Source organism: Hyla sarda, chromosome 4 (assembly GCF_029499605.1).
Source record: "Hyla sarda isolate aHylSar1 chromosome 4, aHylSar1.hap1, whole genome shotgun sequence".
NCBI lineage: Eukaryota > Metazoa > Chordata > Amphibia > Anura > Hylidae > Hyla > Hyla sarda.
In genome coordinates, this window is record NC_079192.1 from 3,467,603 (window position 1) to 3,486,729 (window position 19,127).

At 42.4% G+C, this 19,127-nt stretch overlaps 1 protein-coding gene across 1 annotated transcript in view; it reads right to left on the reverse strand.

Moving 5' to 3' along the window:
• Positions 1-19,127, reverse strand: part of LOC130366699 (olfactory receptor 1500-like) — a 31,506-nt gene that overhangs the window by 11,069 nt on the left and 1,310 nt on the right. Inside the window, 2 exon segments of the mRNA XM_056569019.1 lie at positions 16,655-16,711; positions 18,566-18,717. Coding sequence (XP_056424994.1) covers positions 16,655-16,711; positions 18,566-18,717 — 209 coding nt within the window.

Below are 19,127 nucleotides of genomic sequence, written 5' to 3' on the forward strand. Positions count from 1 at the left end.
ATACGGTTTTGCCGATTTTTCAACCGTAGGCACAAACGCTGTCGACCACGTTTTTGCCTCCGGTTGGAAAACCGTATGCGAACCGTATGCGGTTCTTTTAACATTGCTGTCTATGAGAACCGTACACAGAATTTCAGAATACGGTTGTATACGGTGTTTCTAATCCGTTTTTGGAGTTGACACATGCGCAGATTGGAATTTCAATAGAACAATAGTAACTTTATTAAATTGCTGGAAAACTGATTCCAACAAAATAGCAAAAGCGCGCGCAAAAACTGATGCAAACGGATAGAACCGTACGGGGAAAAACCATATACGTTTTAATTTGGAGTCATACGGTTGTATAAGGTTGCATACGGTTTTTGCCATACGTTTTTTAGCGGAAAACCGTATACGGTAACCGTATTTGAAAAACGTGGTGTGAACCCAGCCTAAGAGTATCAGAGAATGTAAATGTGTTCAATGTTTACTTATGATGTATTGCAAATTTTTAGATCATCCTGTTCTAGTCCTAGTCCCTCTGTCTTAGGGGACAGGCATCAAGGTCGACTTATCTTAAGTAAGGGGGCTTGTGGTGTCCCGGTACCGTATCCTATCCGATACCTGCGTGTGTTGGTCCCCTTAGCCAGAGTCCCTAGGACGTCGGGGTCCCCATTGTCTAGTTCACCCTTAGTCACCTCTCATCCAGATAGTTATTGCACTAATAGCTTACTTAGGAAGCATGTAAATATGAAATAAATGCCAATAAATAGTTAATTACCTGTCTATAGCGTAGCAGGACCTGCGGGTCATGTGGTTAGGTGAACTCTATGGTATTTCTGCTTTAGGACCTTTGGAGGTCCTTGTGACCTGGTCAATCCCATCACACTGTGTAACAGTGAGTGACGGATGTTCGGATCAATCAGATTTGCCCCGCCCCTGCCCATATAAGGGAGCGGCGGCCATTGTTCTCTCTCTTGTTCCCGGGCTGTCAAACGAGCAGGATCTGCGCAGCTGTATATTGCAGTGAGTTAGGCCTGAGCCTTGCGGCAGCGGCTGATATATCTAGAATCGCGAGTGCATCAATCCCTAAGCCCTCTGCAGGATCACCGGACCTTATCTATCCCCTAAATCCAGACGGATCTGCAATAATTACCCTAAATTCAGAGCCTTTAAATTATTTCAAGGTCCGCAACACTTGTCAGTCATTGAGATATATAGAGACTGTTTGCCTGAGACTGTTATTGTTCATTGGATGTACTGCAATCATCTAAGTAAAGTTCTTCAAGTTAAAGTTCAACTACCTTGTGGATCTTCATTCATTTTATTACATGCACCTATCATTACTGGGAAGGGCGGCGATAGGCCGGAGAATTACCTCAGCATACTAGCCCTCAGCCTGGCGTCACGAACTATAGGGTTAACATTAACCCCTCATCTACCGAAACAATACCCCCACTACCAACACCCCCCCAAGGGCTACCACACATATATTGTCTACTATACTGTAACTTCATGTCTTTACGTTATTTCAAAGTCATATAACACAACACAATGGGAAATAAGTATTAAAGCGATAAATCCTACTAATAGAAAATGAATGGAGGACTAGCTGTGTATGTATGGTGCATCATTAATTCTGGGGATAATTTTTTCACCATTCTCAGGATTGGTGGGGATCTCAAAAGTCGGACCATTCCACCTCTATCCCCCCCCCCCCCCGCCCACACACTGATCCGTATTTTATACCTGATCCTATGGAAAGTGGATAATTTTTGAAAATGTATGAATGACCACAATATGAGTTAAAGGGGAACTCTGCTGCTCAGCGTTTGGAACAAACTGTTCCGAACTCTGGAGCCAGCGTCGGGAGCTCTTGACGTCATAGCCCCCCTCATGAGGTCACATCCTGCCCCCTCAATGCACGCCCCCTCCCATAGACTTACATTGAGGAGGCGGTGCTATGATATCACAAGCCTCTGACGCTGTCTCCAGCGTTCGGAAGAGTTTGTTCCCCCTTTAAGTGTATTATTCATCTGCCCAGTAATCACGAGAATATAAGATTTTTTCCAAACAAAACTAGAAATTGTAGAAATCCAATTTGCTGCAGAAATTTTTATTCATTGAAAATCATTTCCTCACTTCTGATAGGGGTTCTTATTTGCATCAAGTACATGGATTCCCGCGCCCCCATTCAGACACATTTGGCAAACAGAAATTTCTTTAGCAAATCTGCAGCATGTGACCTGAGACTATGGGTATGTTCACACTATGGAATCTCCACTTCTGGAATTCTGAAAACGGAGATTTCATCTGGGGGCAAAAACACACCACCAAGGATGCTCTCATGCTCTCAAAAGGCCCGGCCGATCACCTGACATCTATCCCACTGAAAAGATATGGAAAGAACTGAATATCATGATTCATAGAAGAGGCCCACGGAACCTTCAGGATATAAAAACCATTTGTAGTAAAGAATGGGCCAAAATTCCCCCAGAACAATGCAGGACTCTACTGTCTCCATACAGGAGGTGTCTTGGAGCCATCGTTACAAACAAAGGCTTCTGTACAAAGTACCGTATTTATTGGGGTATACCACGCACCGGCCTATAACACGCACCCTAATTTTACCAAGGATATTTGGGTAAAAATGTGTGTGCATGCGTATACCCCGATACACCCCCAGGAAAGACAGGGGGAGAGGGGCCGTCGCTGCCCCTGCTTCTCTCCCGCTGGCTATCTGCGCCGCTGCCCATTCTCTCCCCCTGACTATCGGTGCCGGCGCCCCATTGCCGGCGCCAATAGCCAGGGGGAGAGAAGCGGCGCCGGCAATGGGGCAGCGGCGCCGACAGACAGGGGAGAGAAGGGGCAGCAGCACCCATTGCCGGCGCCGCTGCCCCGTTGCCTCCCCCATCCCCGGTTGTATAATTACCTGTTGCCGGGGTCGGGTCCGCGCTGCTTCAGGCCTCCGGTGTGCGTCCCATGCGTCGTTGCTATACACTGCACGGCGCGGCGCAATCACGAGTGACGTCATTGCGTCTCGCAGCGCATAGCAATGACGCAGGGGAAGCACACCGGAGGCCTGAAGCAGCGCGGACCCGACCCCGGCAACAGGTAATTATACAACCGGGGATGGGGGAGGCAGCGGCTTATCGGCGTATAACACGCAGGCAGACTTTAAGCTAAAAATTTTAGCCTAAAAAGTGCGTGTTATACGCCGATAAATACAGTAATACAGAAATATCAGGAAGTGTGTTCAATACTTTTTCTCTGTCATTTTACATTTTTACACATAACTTCATTTCTGATCTCATTTGTTTTGGTTTCTTTGTATATATATGGATTACTTGGGTTGTGAACAACATCGGGTGGAAACTTCAAAAACCAGTCAGTTTTGAAACGCTGCTCAGCGTTTGGAACAAACTGTTCTGAACATTGGAGCCGGTGCCAGGAGCTTGTGATGTCATAACCCCGCCCCCTCAATGCAAATCTATGGAAGGGGATGTGACGGCTGAGCAGCGGAGTACCCCTTTAATGTTGAGAATAGGAAAGAGTAAGAATCTGAGCAACTATGACAAGAGACAAATTGTGATGTCTAGATGAAACTTACAGAAAGGAGTCAGATCACTCAGGGGATTGCAGCTTCCTGTGTAAGGGGTTATGTATCAGTAGGTCATTCTGAGGGAACATGGTGACCCGTTTCCAACACTTGAAAAACTTCTCGTTATTAATTTATGGTTTCCTTTACATAATGTGCACCAGGAATCACTACAAGTAGAGGTGATGGAATGTGCTGAGCTAAAAACACAATATGGGACCTGGCATCATGTGGACATTACTGGAAAGACTTCATTTCAATTCGATTGATCATTTGTGGGATTTTCTGGAGAAATAAGATCCATCCATGGATGCCGCACCTCACAACTGACAGGATCTGCTGCTGATACCACATGACACATCACAGGTCTATGGAGTCAGGGGCTTGATGGGTCAGAGCTGTTTGACAGTGTAAGGCTTCTTACAAACTGCCATTAGCACACAGTTAGCAGAGTTACAGCCATTGGGGGAGCCTGGGGAAATAGTGGGAGAAAAATTACTGCTTGTGTCGTCTCTCTCTACCGCTAGTCCCGTAAAAAAAAAAAAAAAAACATTATAGTAAATGGGAGCCGTCAGAACCCGTTTTTGCCCATTGCCGCCCGTCACGAAAACTCCCGTTAAAGTCACACACAAAAGAGAGAGACTTTAACGGCCGTTCTTGATGGGGAGCAACGGCAGTGAAAAGGGGGCCTAAGGGGGAATTACATAATATTAGGAGATTTATAGTTATGTCTGATCTGTGTGGACGAACAATAATATCTCCGAAATTTCCAGTCATCTATAAGAAATCTTTCTCATGTAATGTTGTATAAATGTCACCAACATCAGATATTTCCACTGAAATATTATATAAATGTCACTTACATCAGATATTTCTTTGTTCTCCATGTTCAGATGAATATCTCTTCTCTTTGCTCTCAGGTCTCTGGGGGGGATGGAGGACAATGTTATACAGGAGCAGCATCAGCTTCTATGACCACCAGACCCCTGAATGTGAAGCATTACCTGCCGATATTTATCTACAAGATGAAGACAAGGGACCAGGTAGAAGAACCCCCTGGAGACTCTGATGAGTCTACAGGGTTCCGGTCAATAGAGAAATATAGAACTAAATGTGTAATTCATTAGTAGAAGAAGAATTACAATTATTTATTTATAATAATATGTTAAACATTCAGTTATACATGACATCATCAGAATAGGAATGTTCCATTCTATGTCTTGAACAGATGGTTCTATGCAGAGGAACATACTCTCTGACATACGCAACACAGCCCAGGGGGAGTTCAATGGTGTCAGAGGGGCTGTAGGCTGGTGTAGGTGAATGATGATGAGGGTAGTAGTCCTCAGTGGTTGTCATGGTCTAGTCAAGATACAATTCATGGTGGACTTCACCGTAATAACAGTGGCTTGAGTGACTCCACCAGACCTCCCATACCCCTTAACCTGGTGCAGTGAAGAGGTGGTTACACTGAGCTGTAGTCACCTATTGATGCACATCTCTAACAGTTTAGCTCAGTTTTCATTTCTTTAAATCAATAGGTTAAGTACATGAATTCCCAACTGTGGGATGCAGGTCTGTTATATATACCGTATTTATCGTTGTATAACACGCACTTTTAAAACTTAAATTCAAGGCAAAAACCCTGCCTGGGTGTTATATGCCGATAAATCTTCTGGTCACTGATTTAAAGTGGCTGCAGCAGCGGCTGCTTGTTAAGGATTAGCAGACCGGCCGCGGCCACTTTAAATAAGTGACCAGCGGCGGCTCTTGCGGGTTCAGACTTCTCCCCGCTCTGCTTTTTATTAATTTTTTTTCCCTTGCCTCCCTTCTCCCCCTGCTTTTTATTGGTTTTTTTTTATTTTTATCTTCCTTACCTAGCTGTGCTCTGGCAGGCCTGGTCAGGTGGCGGGTCTTGCGGGCTGTGCGGTCAGTGAAGCAGGAGAGTGATGTCCTCTGCCGGCTCCACTGCACAGCATCAGGGACGTCACTCATTATTACCTGCAGCTTGTTTAACTTCAGCAGCCAGCCGTGGCCACCTTAGAATAGTGACCAGAGGCAGCAGCATTGAATGAAAAGTGATGTCCCTGATGCTGTGCAGCGGAGCTGCCATAGGACGTCACTCCCCTGCTTCACTGGCCGCACAGCCCGCAAGACCCGCCACCTGACCATGCCTGCCGGAGCACAGCTAGGTAAGGAAGATAAAAATAAAAAAAAAAACAATAAAAAGCAGGGGGAGAAGGGAGGCAAGGGAAAAAAAATAAAATAAAAAGCAGAGCGGGGAAAAGTCTGAACCCGCAGGAGCCGCCGCTGGTCACTTATTTAAAGTGGCCGCGGCCGGGCTGCTAATCCTTAACAAGCAGCCGCTGCTGCAGCCACTTTAAAACAATAAAAAGTAGGGGGAGAAGGGAGATGTTGAGGCAGGGGGGGCATGATGAGAGGGGGCATGATGAGGGGGGTAGGGATGATGAGACAGTGGGGGGGAATCATGAGATGGGGGAATGATAAGACAGTGGGGGAATGATGGGGGAATGATGGGGGGAATGATGAGAGGGTGAGGGAATGATGGGGGAAATGATGAGAGGGTGGGCGAATGATGAGTGGGTGAGGGGGTAAGGGGTGTAAATGTGGCACAGGGGCTGAAAAAGGGGAGGAATGAGGTGGCACTGGGGGGGGGGGACCAAACTGAGGTACAGGGGAAATCAAAGTTGGGGGGATGATATGACATTTAGTCTAAGTCAGTTATCTTACATGTATTAATTTTTTTACTTAAATTTCCCTGTTAAAATGGGGGGGGGGGAGTGTTAAATATGCCAGTGCGTGTTATACTCCGATAAATACCGTATATATATATATATATATATATATATATATATATATATATATATACACGTGTGTGTGTGTGTGATGTGCTTTAGGCCTTGCCATAAGCTTACTTGGGTCCTAGTTTGGATTGCGAAGTCTATGTTCAACCTCTCCTGTCAGGATAAACTTCCCCTTCCTCCTCTCCCTCATGCCCCTGTGCAGAGCAAAAGTGGTGCAGTTGGCCATAGCAACCAATCAGGCTACTTATTTTATTTTTAGAGGCCTTTTATAAAAATTAAAAGCAATCTGATTGGTTGCTATGGTCCACTGCACCACTCTTCCTCTACACAGGCTTTGATAATCTCCCCCACTGACTCTACCCTGACTGTCGACTGTCCCAAGGCTGCATCGGCTTCCCTACAACTATTGTCTTCAGCCAGGCTGGGGGACACTAATGATGACAGACACCCGTGGATCATTATGAGAGAGGACGCACTTCTCACTGCCTTGCCATTAGATCCATTAACCCCTTGCACCTCTGGCTCTGACAGTGTCCACAAAAAGCCTGTACATGGCTGGAAGCTCTGGACCTGATGGTATACACCCCACTTTTTCAGGGCTATAGGTGTCATTGGAGCCATTTGAGGCAACCCTCTGCGTGCCACTACTGGTCTCCTAGCCTGAGCTAACCAGCACTGAGAAGTACCCGACAGAACTCATTTAAGGCAGAAGTACAGAGAGCGGTGGGTACATAAACAGGGTCAACCTTTGACTCCGACCATCTGCATAACTCCTGATCACAGCTCCAGAGCAACACAATCTCTGCATATTCCTCCATATCCGGGACCCCACACACTGATAGATGCCTTCTCAGGCTTACCCTCTTATACCATCCTGAATATCAGTGCTGAATAGACAATCTCTTAGATCAGTTGCCCACAATATATACAGTGGATATATAAAAGTCTACATACTCTTTTATAATGTCAGGATCAATTGCAAAACAAACTGCAATCTTTGAGGGGAAATATAGAAATATATACAACAAACTATAACCTGGTTGCATTACTGTGCATACCCTCTTACAAGTGGGGATTAGGCTGTCATTAGAATCAACCAATCACATTCAAACTCATGTTATATAGAAGTCGTTACACACCGGCCATCATTTAAAGTGAACAATCACAAATAAGGTTCAGCTGTTCTAGTAGGATTTTCCTGACATTTACTTAGTTGCATCTCAAAAGCCACGGTTGGCAGAAAGGGTCCAAAGCATCAGAGGGATCTCATTGTTGAAAGATATCAGGAGAGGAATTTCCAAAGCATCAAATACACCATGGAACACAGTGAGGACATCGTCAAGTGGATAAAATATGGCGCTACAGAAACATTACCTCCAAAACTGATGAAAAGAAAAAAACAAAACGTGTCATGTAGGATTCCAAAAGGTCTTATGCAACATAAAAGAAAATTAAGGAACTTCTGGAAAGTATTCGCTGCAAGCTACATTTGACAATAATCTCCCGTATTCTTCATATGAATTTGGATGGGGGCAAAACAAAACATATCCAAACATGGCTGAAGTATTCAAAAACAAACATTGTGTCCTCCAAAAGCATGTGGGAAAATGTGCTATGGTCTGATGAGATTGTTGTTATTACTACTATCTAAAGGGGGTTGTTGCTACTATTACTACTACCTAAAGGGGGCTACTATGATAACTATCTAAAGGGGGCTGCTGCTACTATTACTACCTAGGGACCTAGGGACTACTATTACTACTACTGCTATCTAAAGGGGCTTCCCACTGTGGTGCAGTCAGGCTTCCCACTGTGGCTTATCACTTCTTTTCCACGTGGTCAATGGGAGCTTTAGAGTCAAACTCCCCTATGCTTCCTGCAGCCCAGAGATCATTTGCTCTCACAGAGTATAAATGTAGTGTTGTTACAATTGCCCCCCCCCCCACTACCTTGGCTCCCAGTTTGCCACCCCCCAAAAAAAAAAAAAAATAAAATAAAAATAAATATATATATATATATATATATATATATATATATATATATATAAATAAATAAATAAATAAAGCTGGAGATACCACTAGTCACATGGTATAGAACCTGGGCTTGTGCACTTTGATTAGCTATAATTTAACCCCCTGTTGCCATGGGGCTTGTTGGCTTGGCACCTCCAGGATAGTCAGCTGGTGGCATAGAACGGATGACTAAAAGCTCTATAATTCAAAAAGGAACTGTCTGGGTACTGAACAAATACCCTCCTTAGCTAGCTTCTGAGGATTTCAGTCTCTGCTCCTTCAATATTCTTTTAAGGTCTTTTTAGTGTCCTCTACCTGATAAGAATTGACTTGGCTGACAGATTTCAGAGTGACATGGCAACATGTCTAAGAGGCTCCCTTGGGGAACACCCTTCAGCTGGGTAACAAGGATCTCAACTTCCTGCTGAGGAGAAAGGGAACAACCTGAACATGGCCAACACCTTTCCTTTAAAATGCCAAAGAGTATGCACTCCTCCCTTGCAACAGGGGAGCCAGAGTGCCCCAAAGCAGTAAAGTGTCACAAAGGTGGAGGGTGTAGAAACCTGTCGCCAAGCTCCTTTGTGGTGGCCCAGTGGCAGTAGGAAAGGGTTGGTCCCCTTATTGTACTGTAGTTAGACACTCTAGACACTCACTAGACCGGTAACATAGCACCTGAATAAGCAAGTGTAAGGGCCAATACTTAGAGCATTACCTTTTACCTCTGGGTGGCTCACATTGGCCATGGACACCCCGCTGAATGTGAAGGTCACATGAAGCACCCATCGCTGTGGTTCTGTGCCTGGGCAGGGGTTTTCCGGGTCAGTCCCTGGCAGAAGAGGAAGGTCTTCCTATATTCCTACAGAGCTTCCAGAGGATTGTAGACATCGTGCCAAAGTGAAGTAAGAATTACAAGACGCTATGTTTAAATGTTTTTAAATTGAATACTGTTCAATATTATCTGTGTCCTCACCTGTGTTGTTTGGCTAACATAAAGGTCTCCAGGCAGTTATGGGTTACAAATTATATCTGTACAGCTTGTGGATCCTCTGCAGTGTCCTCTCCTGTCCTACATGGCACCACAGAGGTCAGCATGCAGTTTTTGGTTAAAAAATGTTCTATATGGAACCAAGAAGTTCTGCAGCCAGTTGTAAGTTATGTGTCTGATCTGTACAGCTCCTGGCGCCCCTGCAGTGTCCTCACATGTTCTGTATGGCACCAAAAGGCCATGGGTTGCAAATTATGTCTGTACATCTCCTTGCTCCTCTGCAGTCTTCTTACCCGTATGGCACAATAGAGGTCTGTAGGATGTTGTGGATTGTTTATCTAATCTGTACAGCTCCTGGTTCCTCTGAAGTGTCCTCCAATGTCTAGTAGGGCAACACAGAGGTCTTCAGGCAGTTATAGGTTATGTATCTGATATATACAGCTCCTGACTCCTTTGCAGTGCCTCATCTGTACTGTATGACACTAAATAGGTCTGCAGGCAGTTATAGGTTAGGTATCTGATCTGTACAGCTCCTAGCTCCTCTGCAGTGTCCCCACGTGTCCTTTATGGCACCAAAAAGGCTTGCGGGCAGTTAGGGGTTATGCATGTGATCTGTAAAGCTCCTGTTTTCTCTGCAGTGTCCTCATCTGTACTGTATGGCACAATAGAGGTCTGCAGAATGTTCTGGATTGTTTATCAAATCTGTACAGCTCCTGGTTCCTCTGCAGTGCCCTCCAATGTCTAGTAGGGCAACACAGAGGTCTTCAGGCAGTTATAGGTTATGTATCTGATATATACAGCTCCTGACTCCTCTGCAGTGTCCTCATTTGTCCAGCATCTTAGAGGTCTACAGGCAGATATGAATTATCTTTTGGATATGTACAGCTCCTAGCACCTATAACGTGTCATGACCAACTGGGGGACAGGGAGAGTGAGCCCTAATCTGTCCCTAGTAACACTTTCCCTGCATACTTTCCCACCCACCCTAAACAGTGAATCCCCACTCCCTGTGCTAAAGTGAAGTGGCGTAAAAACAAATAATAAACATAGTCGGTCACAGTCCAGAAACTGAACGGGAAAACTACAAGACAACCAGATATACCACACTGAATATAAACTCACAAACAGTGCAGAAAATTAACAGAGTATTAACAAGCAGTTTGTAAACCAGAATCCAGATAAACAGCAGACATGATAAAATGAACAAGACTAGGTATGGAACAGATGTACAGCAGAAACCAGAAGATGCAAGGGATGTATGGAAGAAAGGAAAACTAAAACACTACACAGATCAGGTAACATAGGACACTGTTCACACTGGGACACAGAACAGAAACAAACTGGACACCTCACTCCATAAAAAGAGTAGACAGCATAATAAAGCCAAATAGACTACTAGCCAGTGGGCACACTCCACTGTGTGATCAGGATGCTGACCTAGTAGGAAACAGAAATATAAAACACAAAACTCTAGACCAGAACCGGATGAGTCTAAATAGACTCCAGGATACCAAAGAGGAATTATAACATACAGAGCACAGGTAACACTAGACAAACACAGTGTGAACACAGACTAAGCAGAACGGACGTAAATCCTAAAAATAAAAAAGGTGTAACAGACTAAAATCTACAATAAACAAGACTATTTAACCATGGCTGAAACACAGATAATATCTGGCTGAAACACAGATAATATTGCACAAATAACCAGCCAAGAATGCAGGAGAAGTATGGTTTAAAAAGTTCTCATTGGTTCTGAGCATTAACTATTCCCTATCCAGAGAGAATAGAAAACTGCTAAGAACAACCTAGTGTGTGAATACACACCTAAACAGAAAAATAGAAAAACAAATAAACGGATAATACAGCAACCCCCTTTAACCCCTTAACAACCACGGATATATACTTGTGTCTGCGGCCGGCTCCCGATATGTGAAGCTTCTGAGCATGCTTTGTATCTGCGGGGTCTCGGTTGCTTTCAGCAACCAGGACCCACTGCTAATACTGGACATCGCCGATCGGGCTGATATCCGGTATTAACCCTTTAGATGCTGCAATCAAAGTTGATTGTGGTGTCTAAAATGGGAGAATACAATGCTAGTTAGCTCAGTGGAGCTGTTCGGGACCGCTACCGTGAAATTGCGGCATCCCGAACAGTTGATAAGACAGCGGGAGGTGTCTTACCTTCTTCCCGACTGTCTGATTAGAGTTTGATTGCTCCAAACATGAAATCCAGGCTTGAGCAATCAAGTGCAGAAAAAACACTGATCAATGCATTCCTATGATAATGCATTGAACAGTGCCTGCAATCAGTATTTGCAATGTTATAAACCCTAGAGGGGGCTATAAACCTGCATACAAAAAGTTTAAAAACAAAAGTGATTTAACCCCTTCCCTAATAAAAATCAGAATCACCCCCGTTTTCCTATTTCAAAAAGTGTGTAAATAAAAATAAAAACAAGCATATATGGTATAAAAATATATTGTTAATTAAACCGCACGGTCAATGGCGTATGTGCAAAAAAATCCAAAGTCCAAAATAGTATATTTTTTGTCCCTTTTTTAATTATAAAAAAAATGAAACACAAATTATAAAAAGCAAACAAAAAGTCTGATCAAAACAAAAGGGGTACCGACAAAAACTTCAGATCACAGCAGAAAAACTGAGCCCTCATACAGCCCCGTTCATGGGGGAAAAAAAAAAGTTATAGGGGTCAGAAGATGACAATTTTAAACATATAACATTTTCTGCATGTAGTTATGTTTTTTTACAGAAGTGCGACAAAATCAAACCTATATAAGTAGGGAATCATTATAATCGTATGGATCTACAGAATAAAGAGAAGGTGTCATTTTTACCGAAAAATGTACTGTGTGGAAAGCCCCCAAAATTTACCAAATGGCGTTTTTTCTTTCATTTTGTCACACAATGATTTTGGGGTAAAATGACTGATGTCATTACAAAGTAGAATTGTTGGCACAAAAAAAGCCATCATATGGATTTTTAGGTGCAACATTATTTTAAAAATCTAAGGAGGAAAAACAGAAAGTGCAAAAGCTGAAAAACACTTGGTCCTTAAGGGGTTAAAGAGGGGCCACCGGACCCTCTAAAAAACAAAATTCAAGCAAAAAACATACATATTTTTTTTTTTTTTTTTACGCCGATGCTTGGCTCAGGATGGAGGTGCACCAACACGGCAGCATCTGAGTGGCTAGTGGCACCAGAGCAAGTTGGTAGGCTGGTTATAATAGACCCATCAGAGTTCTCATTGATTCTGAGCTTTAAAGGGGTATTTTAGGATTTTTTAAATTTGACTATGCTACAGGGGCTGTAAAGTTAGTGTAGCTCATAATATAGTGTCTGTACCTGTGTGTGACGGTTTTCTCATAATTCTGTGATTTTCACTCCAATATGTATTATTATCAGCATACAAAATGACTGTTGTCCGGATTTTTCCCAGCTTGCAATGTGGCCGAGACTTGACTAGTCAGCTGATGACAGGGAGCCTGTCTGCTTCAATGGGTGGAGGGATCAATCTGCAACTAAAGCAACAGCTGTAGGCACCCTGATTGAAAAACCACAGGTCTTTTGAATGGATGCAGCTCATTTATGTTTCAATGGGTGGGGTTGCTGATGTGTGGGAGGAAGGAAATGGATTTGTAGCCAAAAAAAAGTCAAACAGGATACACCAGTTCACAAAAAGCTAGCCACAGTGTTATGGTAATCTCATGACATAGGCATTTAGCCCCAAGACAAGCACATATCCTTCCTAAGCATGTCCATTACTGACTGCCAGGTATGTACTAAAATCACCTTATGGTGGATAACCCCTTTAACTATTCCCTATCCAGGGAGAATAGCATACTGCTCAGAACAACCTAGTTGTGGGAATACACACCTAAACAGAAAAATACAAAAACAAATACACGGACATTACATAAAGTGTCCTTCCTACAGAAGCTTGGCATTTGAATTGTCAGGTTTTGTAGCATTATGCAGCTCATATTCAGCATGGGGTGGGACATGGCGAGGGGTATGACTTGACCAACTATCACCTACTAAGAACCAGTCCTAGAGGTGTGACCTGGTGGTCCATACCATAGAAGTCTGCAGGATGTTATAGATTATGTATCTGATCAGTACAGCTCCAAACTCCTCTGCCATGTCCTCTACGGCAGCAATGAGGTCTGCTGGCAGGTATGGTTATGTATCTGATTTGGGCAGCTCCTGGCTCCTCTACAGTGTCTTCACCTGTCCTGTGTGCCACCAAAGCAGGCAGTTATATCTGTACAGCTCCTGGCTTCTCTGCTGTGTTCTCTGCTGTACTGTATGGCACCATAGGGGTATACAGGCAGGGGGAGGGGAGTACATAGAGAGTGCAGGGACATTATAACTAGCAGCTTTACAGAGTGATAAAATCCCAGGTCTGCACACCTCTGCTGATGACAGCAAATGGGACCCACTGGGTATGAAGGGCGCTCAGCTAGTGAGCATGCTTCAAACTTCGGTAATGGGACCAGGGGGTCAGTTATGCCCGGGGACGCAATGGCGTATCTGCACACCCTCCTTCCTTAAGGGGTTTGGGCCTTAAAGGGGTACTCTGGTGGAAAAAAAAATGTTTAAATCAATTGGTGCCAGAAAGTTAAACAGATTTGTAAATGACTTCTATTTAAAATTCATAATCCTTCCAGTACTTATTAGCTGCTTTATGCTCCACAGGAAGTTATTTTCTTTTTGAATTTATTTTCTGATCTGTCCTTGGTGCTCTCTGCTGACACCTCTGTCCATGCCAGGAACTGTCCAGAGCAGGAACAATTTCCAATAGCAAACTTCTCCTGCTCTGGACAGTTCATGACATGAACAGAGGGGTCTGCAGAGAGCACCGTGGACAGACAGAAAAAAATTCAAAAAGAAAAGAATGTCATTTGTATTATACAGCAGCTGATAAGTACTGGAAGGATTAAGATTTTTAATAGAAGTAATTTACAAATCTGTTTAACTTTGTGGCACAAGCTGATTAAAAAAAAAATGTTTTCCACCCGAGTACCCCTTTAAGGACACAGCCAAATTAATTTTAATGTTAAATTTTTTCCCTCCTCGCCTTCTAATAGCCATAACTATTTTATATTTCCCAAGAAAAAAGAGTGGTAGAGAGGCTCCTATTGACCTGGCAACCTGAGACTCGAGCTGCCCAAATAACACCTATACCCACAGTGCCAAAAAATGTTAAATAGAATACAGAAATTGGGGCTCAGAGTCGTGAATATTAGGATAACGTATGTTTATTTCAGTATATAATGTATAACGTTAGTATACTTGTGAACTGTGAATCACAGGGCCCTTGTGAATCAACAGAAACACAAAATGGTTGTTCAATGGTTAATTCAATAAAATTAAAATCATGGCAAATAAAAAGGGTTATTACAATAAAATATGGCTTTTAAAACACAGAAAATAATCCTTTAATGGGTACTCCGCCCCTGGCATCTTATCCCCTATGCAAAGGATAGGGGATAAGATGTTAGATCGCCGCAGTCCCGATGCTGGGGACCCCGGGGATCGCTGCTGCGGCACCCCGCCATCATTACTGCACAGAGCGAGTTCGCTCTGTGTGTAATGACGGGTGATACAGGGGTCGGAGCAGCGTGACGTCATGGCTCCTCCCCTCATGACATCACAGCCCGTCCCCTTAATGCACGTCTATGGCAGGGGGCGTGATGACCACCACACCCCCTCCCATAGACTTGTATTGACGGGGGTTGGCTGTGAGGTCACGAGGGGCGGAGCCGTGATGTAATAATGCTCCGGCCCCTGTATTGCCCATCTCGCGATCTCGCTCTGCGCAGTAATGATAGTGGGGTGCTGCCACAGCGATCCCTGGGGTCCCCAGGAGCGGGACCCCGGCAATCTGACATCTTATCCCCTATCCTTTGGATAGGGGATAAGATGTCTAGGGGCGGAGTACCCCTTTAAATAAGTGTCCACACATCTATAGGAATGAAAGCAATGGTTTAGTGATTTGTAAAAATGCAGTGATTTCTCTGATAGTCTTGGTTCGATAGTATTGTGCTGACATATGTTTAGCTGCTGAAGAAAGGTCCTAAGGAGGACCTGAAACACGTCCAACTTCAACCACAAACAATCCAAGTGCCACATCAACCTTTTCGACAAGAATACAATGGAGAACCGCTGCAGTATCCAAGGACTGAGCCCACTGCTGCCGCTGCACATCTGAGACAGCAGAGTCTCTAGCAGCACACCCTCTGTCCAGGGACTGGGACTCGTCCGGCGATCAGCACAATCTACAGAAGGTACCCATTCTGACTAAACTTTTAAAACGCTGTTCTTTTTTAACACTGCCGCTGCACTATTGGGAGACGGCTGTGTCTCCACCAGCGAGCCCCCTGCATAGAGGATCCAGATTTGTTACATTCTAAAGTCAACTGATACAATTGCCACTAACTAACTTTACACAAATCGCTGAATTCTTTATTCAAGACATTTACTATTTATTCTAACTGGATTCTAAATAATTGTGGAAATATCAAACCAAGACTATGAGAGAAATCACTGCATTTTACCAAATCGCTAAGCCATTGCTTTCATTCCTATAGATGTGTGGACACTTAATTAAAGGATTATTTTATGTACTTTAAAAGCCATATTTTATTGTACTCAGACGGATCCCTCCAAGGAACAGCCTAGGATAAAGGCAGCGCACAAGACTTCAAAGGTAAAATGGTTTATTTACCCGGCATGCAACGCGTTTCGCTGGATGACCAGCTTCATCAGGCATGTTGAGGGTAGAGACACATGCAGTATTTATACATAATAGTTAACCCGCACATTGCTGGTATAAAAGCAATGGGCAGAAGCACATAAAAAACACACATAAAAACTAGTAGATTAATGATAAAAAATACCACATACATAACTAAAAGAAATTAGATATAGATATAAAAAATATACAAAAACATATAATATATTTATAACATATTTAAAATATATTTATAATATGATAATAGAAGGCCGGTCAAGCTACACAGCGTTCTCGATCCTCTCATTTAAACCACCAGGGAAAAGGGAACCCAGTGAAAAAATCCACTATGATTCTCTATTAATTAACCTTTGGAAACAATTTTTTATAGTAGATGGTATAACTTCAATAATTTTTAATTTTAGACAATCAAAATTCCCTGCATGGATTTGACAAATATGTCGTGAGACACTGTGTAACATGAATTGTCTTCCCACGTTGGACCGATGTTTATTCATGCAGGACCGCACCGTCTGAACGGTGCGGCCCACATACTGCAGACCGCAAATACAAGATAAAAGGTAAACCGCATAACTGCTTTCGCAACCATGCGCTCCCTTGATCCAAAAGTTTTTTTTTCGAAATATTACAAACAAAATTATCACCTTTTTCTATCATGATACAACATTTACATCTCATTTTTCCACATGGAATAGTACCATTATCCTGTACTACACAATTGGATATAACAAATCGGTTATTCTTCAGACCTTCAATGGGGGCCACCAAATTCCACAGATTTTGGGATCTGCGGAATGTGACACCCGGGTGGTCAGACAAAATATCTTTGAGAATCGGATCACCTTTTAATATATACCAATATTTATTAAGTATTGTTTTTATCTTGGATGCTGCGCAGTTAAAATTGGTGACAAAATTATGACTGCAATTCTTATTGGATTTTTTACTGTTTTTACATTTATCAATTGTAAGGTTTATGATTTCTTTCTCAATATTATTCGCAGCAGTTTTATCGATTATCAAATCCTCTTGTCATTGTACCTTAGCCTGATTGAAAGCTTCATTTAAAATAGATTTTGGATAATTTTTCTCTCTAAAGCGACTCTGTAAAATATGGGATTGTTCCAAAAAATCAGTATTAGATGTACAATTTTTTCTGATGCGCAAATATTGCCCATAGGGCACATTGCGAATCCACTGGGTATAATGAGAACTATTGAAGTCCAACAGGCTATTTATTTCCAAAATGTTTTAGTTTTTATACGGCCGTCAGAATTCTTTCTGAGTTGGAGATCAAGAAAATCAATAGAAGAGGAAGAACAGTGTATAGTGAATTTTAAACCCCAAGTGTTCAAATTAAGAGTGTCAACAAAATCTTGTGCTTGAGAAAAATAACCTGTCCAAATAATGAACAGGTCATCAATATATCGCCTATAGAAGGTGACATACCGATTAAAAGCAGGGGACTGTGCGATATGAGAGGACTCGAAGCGCCCCATAACCAAATTGGCATAACTAGGGGCGAATCAAGTCCCCATCGCACAGCCCCTGCATTGTCTATAGATAATCTCATTAAAACTAAAAATATTATGTTCTAAAATAAAAAAAAATAGATTCAATAATAAAAAGTGCTTGGGTGGGTGAAAAATTACCATCTGAAAGAAGAACCTCCTTTACGGCCGCTAGACCTATAGAGGTGGTAATATTGGAGTAAAGTGCACAAACGTCGAGTGTCAAAAACAAAAAATCAGCCGGAAAAATAATGTTACTAACTTCCCTAATTAACTGTGTGGAATCTTTAAGATAGGATGGAAGAGAAAGAACAAAAGGTTGTAGAAATAAATCTATATATATATATATATATATATAATGTGATAGATTGCAAGTGAGTGAACCTACACCAGAAATAATAGGACAACCTGGGGGACAAAATCGGGATTTATGCAACTTAGGTAGATAGTAGAAAATGGGGAAAGAATAATTTTTAACTGATAAAAAGTCACATTCTTTTTTATTTAACAAATTATTATCAGTAGCACTTTTTATTAACTCTTTATACTCCACAAAATACCTAGGGGAAGGATCACTGACCAAGATTTCATAATACTCCTTATCAGAAAAGATTCTGAGGGCCTCATAAATATACACAGTTCTATCCAAAACTGTAACTCCGCCCCCTTATCAGCGGGGTGGATAATTATAGAGGAATTATCCTGTAAACTTTTAACAGCCTGTCGTTCAACAACACTTAGATTATCTTGTATTTTGCCAAAATTATGGCTATCCCGTAAAGAACAAAGTTCCTTTGAAACAATCTGGTAGAAAGTATCAACATAAGGGCTTTTAATATGGATAGGGTAAAATGATGAAGGGGGGGCTACTTTTACATGCTTAATTTCAGTATTACTTGAAGTATCCAGGGTTGGTAAAACTCTTATATTAGATTGCCCCAAATGTGGATCCTCCACTAGGGCATTACGTTTATTCAAAAGGGAAAAATGACTACTAAGTGTAAGTTTACGTGTAAACCGATTCAAATCTAAAAATAATTGAAAATTGTTTGGTAACAAGACTGGACAGAAAGATAACCCTTTTGTTAATAAGTCGCTTTCATTTTGGGCCAAGACATAAGAAGATAAATTAAAAAAAATTATTTTACCATCACTATCTCTAACTATATTGTTAGGAAAACTTGGTTCAGAATTTATTATAGCAGATTTTTGTTCTTCTTGGAATCTGGACTGGGACCTTTTTGATCTATTTTTCCTGCCTCCCCTGCAACCTCGATGTTGAATTTTATTTTTCTTGACTTTGTTACAATCGGCTGAAAATATTGAGTGATACGGTTGGTGGTGACACACTCCTCCATGTGTTGGAGTGTGACCGTGCTGGCAATTATAGGACGGGAGCCTAAAAAAAGGCTAGAATCAGAGATGGTGTCTGTCGGAC